Consider the following 7458-nt stretch of genomic DNA (forward strand, 5'->3'; position numbering starts at 1 on the left):
TCTGTTTACGATATTTCAGAGAAAAAAGGTCATACTTAAAAATTTTAAAGGGTACACAAGTACGTGTTTCTACAGACTTTTCATCTAAACTACTGTTTTAAAAATTCCAGGTGAAACAAGTAGAAGAATACATGGCTTACCGCAAGTTGCCGCGTGAAATGCGTCAGCGTATCACGGAGTACTTCGAACACCGGTACCAGGGCAAGTTCTTCGATGAGGAGTTGATCCTCGGCGAGCTGAGTGAGAAGCTGAGGGAAGATGTCATCAACTACAACTGCCGCTCGCTCGTCGCCTCTGTGCCCTTCTTCGCTAACGCTGACTCCAACTTCGTGTCTGACGTTGTCACTAAGCTACGTTATGAAGTCTTCCAACCTGGTAAGCCCTATCTTCATTTTACCCGACTGCCCGAAGGAGGGTTATGTTTTCCGATCGTATGTAGGTATATGTCGATTTCTTTGGTTCTCTCTGTTTTAACATATATGAGGTATATTAGATTCGTCATACATAACGGTCGGAAAAACATAGGGTATACAATATTAATATATCAATAAGGTGTTCGCGAAAAAAAATTAGTGGGAGGAATTAAATGAAAGCAACGCAATAATTAGCAAAGATTATCCATCTTATAATAATCTAATGTTTGTTTTAATTGAATTTACTTAAATATGTCTATATCTATACTAATATTATAAAGAGAAAAGATTTGGATTTTTGGATGTTTACTACGAATTAACTCGCAAACTACTGGACCGATTTAAACAACTCTTTCACTAATAGAATGCTAAATTATTCCAAAGTGCCATAGGCTATAATATTTATTGCCAGAAAAAATTAGGGTTCCGTACTAAAACTTCAATAATGTGCCTCAAAGTATAAAAAAGTTGCCATAAAACATGTTTCATCGCATGCGCTGTAGAAAACTATTGATAATAGAACAAAAAAATGTTTTACGATATTAAATTCTTTAATCAAGATCTACAAAAAACTTCGCGATACCATTATGTCCAACTATTGTAGTTATGTCACTATAATTACTTTTTTACATTTTAAAAGTTGACAGAAATGACGACTAAAATCAGAACATGTTATCTATACCTTTGTATTATTCCTTATCCAAATAAATAATTTTATATTCAAGACGGTCTCAATACCTGTAGATTACTTTTTGAATTGTCCGAACATTCCATTCAAAAGATATTACGAAATTAAAAATATCAATCTAATCAAAAAATGCATAATTTACTCTACGTTGACGCGCCCCGGCTGCGTGCTTGTCGGGTGTATATAAGTAGTTTTTGGGAAATTGAGCTGAAAAATGTGTGTGAAGATCCCTTGATTAGAGACCTTTTTAGAGTTCTGTGCCCAAAGGGTAATAAAAATGGGACCCTATTTCTAAGACTCCACTGTCCGTCTGTCTGTCACTAGGCAGTATATCATGAATCGTGATAGCTAGGCAGTTGAAACTTTCACAAATGATGTATTTCTATTACCGCTATAACAACAAATACTAAAAACCATTGTTATCAAATCAAAATAAATGTTAAAGGGGGGCTCCCATACAACAATAGTTATTTGTGCAACAAGAGAGCAAAGTTGTTTTTGTTGCGAGTGTTGATTTTGAATCCCGAGTAAGCGAAGGGTTCTATAATTGAATCACGAGCGTCAGCGAGTGATTCTAGGTTAGAATCCTGAGACCAGCAAGGGGTTCAAATGCACGAGATGCAAAAAAACTTTGGTCTCGTGTGACACATACAATTTTTCACCTCAGCTGCGAGAACATAATTTAAATGTAACATAAGAATAAAACCACATATACCTACCTGTTTACAAAAAAAACTCATTTTTTTATATAATCCGATTATTAAGTAACAAATACAATAATCACATTTAAAACCATAAAAAAGTGTTCCGGTAGCTACAATACAAATCTCATACTCAAAACATGCATTGTAATTTGAACTTAGAACTTCTTGTCCTAATGTCACACTTATTTTTTAATACTGCAAAAAGCCTCATCTTGGGATCATTAAAAAGGTTGAACAATAAACGTATAATTTATTATAAATGTTTATAAACCTTTAAATATGAATTTTATTAAGATTTCTATTACATAAACATAAATAAATTTGTTAAAAATTCATTCAATTTAACAAATATTTATTCCAACTGTAGAGGCAGTATACTGAAATCTTTTTTAAAAAAAAAAAACAAGAGAAGCGGCTTTCGTGCAACGAGGTTGCATACTTTATTAAAGATCGGGAAAATTTACGTTTTGTAAATATTTCGTTGTCATGAATTTATTAGGTATCGATATATTTTTAATACCAAAAATTTAATTTAAGATTGTAATCACACAACACATTTGATCCTATCTCTCGCTTTTTTCGTGTTGAAGTGAAATGACCGATCAAAGTAAAGTTCAAATATTTAGAATTCAGTGAGTAGACCCAACACTGTACTCAGCATTTAAAAAAAATCTTTAACAAGCTACTTTGTCTCACGGAATGCTACTTTGACTCAGTGATTTCTCATAGCAAAACCTGCCTGTTTGAGGTGCTGAGGTGAAAATGTGTTTTTTTTTTGCTCGATATTAATAACGGCAACAGGTAGTTGCTTGAAATATTCACAGAATATTTATTTGTATAAATATACTTTAAAAATAAATAATTAAAATAAAATAAATATTTAAGATGGGCTCCCATACAGCAAACGTGTTTTTTTTGCCGTTTTATGCTAATGTCTAATGTTGTATAGGTACGGAAACCTTCGTACGAGAGTCCGACTCGCACTTGGCCATTTTTTTTTTTTTACTTTGCCCGTGTGAAGCCGGGGCGAGTCGCTAGTAATTAATATTTAACCTGTTCCCAATTGTAATTTCAGGTGATATCATCATAAAAGAAGGTACCATTGGAAACAAGATGTACTTCATCCAAGAAGGCATCGTGGACATAGTGATGGCGAACGGCGAGGTGGCAACGAGTCTCTCGGACGGCTCATATTTCGGCGAGATCTGTCTGCTGACCAACGCGCGGCGCGTGGCGTCCGTGCGCGCAGAAACCTACTGCAATCTGTTCTCCCTGTCCGTGGACCACTTTAACGCCGTCCTTGACCAATACCCGCTCATGCGACGAACCATGGAGAGCGTCGCCGCCGAACGACTCAATAAGATAGGCAAGAACCCGAACCTGGTGGCGCACCGCGAGGACGACACGACGTCCGAAGGCAACACGATCAACGCCGTGGTTAACGCGTTGGCCGCGGAGGCGGAGCACGTGAGCCTGTCGGACGACAGCGTGGCGCGGCTGTCGGAGCGGTCGCTGGGGCTGGCGCTGCAGCCGCTGCAGGCGGCGTCGTGTCGCATGGCGGGCGTGGCGCTCCCCGGGCTGGGCGTGGCCGCCGCGCTGCCGCGCCCCAAGTCCGAGCATGACTTCAGCTCAACGCAGAGCCAGCAGCCGCCGCTGTCGTCGGCCGCGGCCGCCTTCCACAAGTCGGACGCCGGCATAGCGCCCTGACGCCGCACCGTGTGCTAGGGCCCACCGGGCCCGCCGACAATTAGCAATACTAGGCTTAGTGCGAGCCGCCCGCGCCGCGCCGCCGCGCCGGCCTCGCTAGAGTAGCGTAGACCCGAGTATTATAGCTGCGACTTCGCCGGGCGCGCGCGCACGTGACGCGCCGCCCGCTGAATCTCATTTTGTGATCTTATACTTAATTCTCCTGTGTTATAATTTAGGTTAAATTTTATATCATTGACGCTGTGAGGAATCGGCGAATACGCGACGTATTCCGATTGTATAGATATACCTGTTATATATTGAAGAATGATACTATTGAATCTTTATAGAGATACCTTGCCATTAAAAGAGAAAATGATTATAATAGTTAGACTGAAAATGTAAAGATATCACTATTTTATGCTTTGTTGACGTATGAAATAGACCTCTATTGTTGACGGGTGCCGAATAATCGGTGGAAGAATGCGAACGTTAAGAGAGTATCAAACGTTCCTTATACTTATTCACGAATCGGATATAATTATAGTAATTGAAGTTGTTTATGAATATAAAGTAACGGTCGGCTCGTGAAGCCGCCCCGGCTGCATGGGCCTCACGCGCGATTCCAATAGCACACACTTTGCTTTCTTCATTTTAATTATAAGTAGTCATATCTACCGATAATCGATATAATTAGCGCAAAACAATTCTCTGTTTCCTAATTAGAGGTGGATCAGTAGCGCTTCGGATCTTTTTGAAATCCTTTCTTTATGTAAATATTGTATTATCGAGGATTCGCCTTAGCGCGGTTTGTTTTCGAGGGGAGCGAGCGGAGCGAGGGGCGCCGTGGCGCCGGAGCGCCGAGCGGCGGTCCAGTCAATTATGCGGCGCGCCGGGCCGGCGGGGGCCTGCGCGGACCCACTCCGCGGAATAACCAAAACATCGTTACGAACCTGCGGAGCAGCGCACTTGTAATATTGCGGAGTAGCTTCGCGTAGCGGGCCCCACGCCTCGGTTCTCGACGCGCCGCCGTCGCCGTTGCGATGCCTTCGCATTTCACAACTTGTTTTTACTTGTAGGGTAAATAATTTATTATCGATAGAGATCATTTCGTAGGAGTAAGTAGGCCGGAGCGTTAACAAATTCGATTGAACTACGTTATGTGATACTCGTAGAGCAGCAGTCGGCTGCGGCGCCGCGCGCCGGCGCGGTACCGGCCTCCGAAGGACCCATCGCGTAGTCAAAGTAGACTAAACTCGTGATACCGATGTGAGCTCGATGCCGTTTTGTTTTGCCAACAACGATCACTAGTGTTATTTCTAAGTAGTGGTTCCAGCGAGTACGCTTCCTAGGCACAGCTTGATGTGGCCGCTTCTAAGTTAACGTTTAATATTCCAATAATTAGAATACAAAGTGCAACATATCGTAGTGAGTGGCCGGTCGGAGGCCGGTCGCCGCGGCGGCGCGCCGGCGTTCTTCGGAACGAATCATCGTTGACTAATTCTTATAGTGTCATGACAATTTGTAAAGATGGTTTTGCAAATGTTGACTTTTTAGCCAAAATATAGGTAATGAATGACGAACCAATACGCAGTAGCTTACTCGTAGATGAACGCAGCCTAGTTCTCATTTTGGCGACTAACACCAATAGATACTTTATACTCGTAAGATATTTATACGATTGGTCTTAGCAGAGTGAATATCTGTCAATTTATCTAAAAGAGTATAAAACATTGCGTTTTAATTCCCAGAGCATTTAACTGTTGTTTTACTCGTAACTGACATTATTACTGCTTTTGTAAATGATTATAAATTTTATAGAAGAGATCTATTTTTATTGTGAAGTTGAGCTAAAAAAAATAACTTATACACAAATTGTTTTAAATCCAAACTGTTATTTTAATACCCACTTATTATTATACGTATACCTACTGATTTCTGGTACCTAACTATTTTCACCAAAAGTGCTCATCGCTGTCAAGAAAATTAGAGAAAAAATGCATTAAAGAATGAAGAAAACTGTCTCGTTGTTTTTATCACCTGAAGCAAATATTTATATAGGTACAGTAAAGGAAATTGAATCGCGTACCAGGGTGGAACCTTTGTGCTACCTACGTCATGTAGGTTGGTTGGCAACGCGTCTGCAATACCCCTAGTGTTGCAGATGTTTATGGGCGGTGGTGATCTCTTACCATCAGGAGACCCACTTGCTCGTTTGACAACCAGTCGAATAAAAAAAAAAAAAAAAAAATGTTGACATCCCATACACTTGCCAAGGAAATCATAGTGACACTGATTATGAAAAGGTTCCGGGTTCCGGGTCCATATTGGCTCATATACCATTTTTTATTCGATTATTTATAATAATACCGCTTTGTAATCATAATCATCATTTCTCCGAAAATTATTTGTTATATATTTTTAAAAACTACCTACATTGTTCATAATGATACCTACATATTAAGATTTTTTTACTCATAATGTCAACACTGAGATTTTGAGATTATTAGATTTATACCTATCCATAATGTTATTTGAGAGATTTTTTTTTATTTATAAACTTATTTAATATAATCATCGCAGTTCTAACCTAACCTAACCCACTTTTCTGGCAGGATTTCGGTTCTGTGAGGGTCGCAGTTCTAACCTAACCTAACCCACTTTTTCGACAGGGTTTCGGTTCTGTGAGGGTCGCAGTTCTAACCTAATCTAACCCACTTTTCTGGCAGTATTTTGGTTCTGTGAGGGTCGCAGTTCTAACCTAACCCACTTTTCTGGCAGGATTTCGGTTCCGTGAGAGTCGCAGTTCTAACCTAACCTAACCCATTTTTGGCAGCATTTAGATTTTGTGAAGGTCACAATTCTAACCTAACTGTTTTTTTTTTTTAATTTCTTATTTTGAATTTACTTGCATTTATGTATGGATATATTAGCAATAAACAAGTGTATGTTTTAAAATATATATATAATATCAAATGTTATTGCCTAAAATCGATATGTTGAATAATGATATATTCATAAATTGTAGTAATAGAGGTATTTTTATGTTGAATGACATTATGAATATAATAAATTCGGAATTCCAATGATTATTATCTAAAACAAAAATGTATAATGATTCATTAGGATGTAAAATTGTATGAGATACATTTTCGAAGTTTCAATAATCGAATTTGCAATTTTATATGAACTTTGGCGCACCCAAAGGTTCCACCCTGGTACGCAAATTAGTTTCCTTTACTATACCATCATCATCATCATCTCAGCCGTAGGACGTCCACTGTTGGACATAATTATGGCCTCCCCCATAGACCTCCAGTTGCCTCGGCTGGCAGCGGCTTGCATCCACCGAGAACCCACGGCTTTAACCAGGTCATCCGTCCATCTCGTTAGCGAACGTGTCGTCCTACGCTGCGCTTGCCGATCCGGGGTCTCCACTCGAGAACTTTTCGGCCCCAACGGCCATCTGTTCTCCGTACCGTACTATATTATGGACTGCTATACCATCGCAAATAGTAAATGTTACGCCACTCGCCACTGTTTATAGAGATAACTTAGCTGTTTTATATAAACTCGTACTAAATATTATAATTAATAAACCAGAATAGCATTACAAGGCCAAATTTCAAACAATGGCAAGTGGCTCAAAAATTCAGATTCATGACTACCTATACCTACCTAATAAGTTTGTCAGAAAGACAGTTTTATCTCTCTGTCTTTATTATAATGAGACAGTGGGAAAACGAGGAGGCGACTGTTAACTGTGACAAAACACCCTAAACAACAACATTAATAAATAATTAAACTATTACAACTGTTAGAGCCTGGATCAGTGCAGTAGATGGAAGTTATTGCCAACAGGATTTCTTGATTGGATTGAAATTAAACTCAACACGTTTATATTCACCGCTGTATAATGTCTCAGCATATAGTACACAATGAATATTGCTTATATACTAGAGATGAA

General features: G+C 39.5%; 1 protein-coding gene across 15 annotated transcripts in view; it reads left to right on the forward strand.

Annotated features, from left to right (window-relative positions):
- Positions 1-5513, forward strand: part of Ih (hyperpolarization activated cyclic nucleotide gated potassium channel Ih) — a 263913-nt gene extending 258400 nt beyond the window's left edge. For all 15 annotated transcript variants that reach the window (XM_074097582.1, XM_074097588.1, XM_074097586.1 and 12 more), the window contains 2 exons: positions 111-375; positions 2881-5513. In XM_074097582.1, the coding sequence (XP_073953683.1) occupies positions 111-375; positions 2881-3512 (897 nt within the window). In that variant the 3' untranslated portion in view covers positions 3513-5513. The remainder of the gene's footprint in view (positions 1-110; positions 376-2880) is intronic.
- The last annotated feature ends 1945 nt before the right edge of the window (positions 5514-7458 follow it).

This window comes from Choristoneura fumiferana, chromosome 14 (genome assembly GCF_025370935.1).
Source record: "Choristoneura fumiferana chromosome 14, NRCan_CFum_1, whole genome shotgun sequence".
Taxonomy (NCBI): Eukaryota; Metazoa; Arthropoda; class Insecta; order Lepidoptera; family Tortricidae; genus Choristoneura; species Choristoneura fumiferana.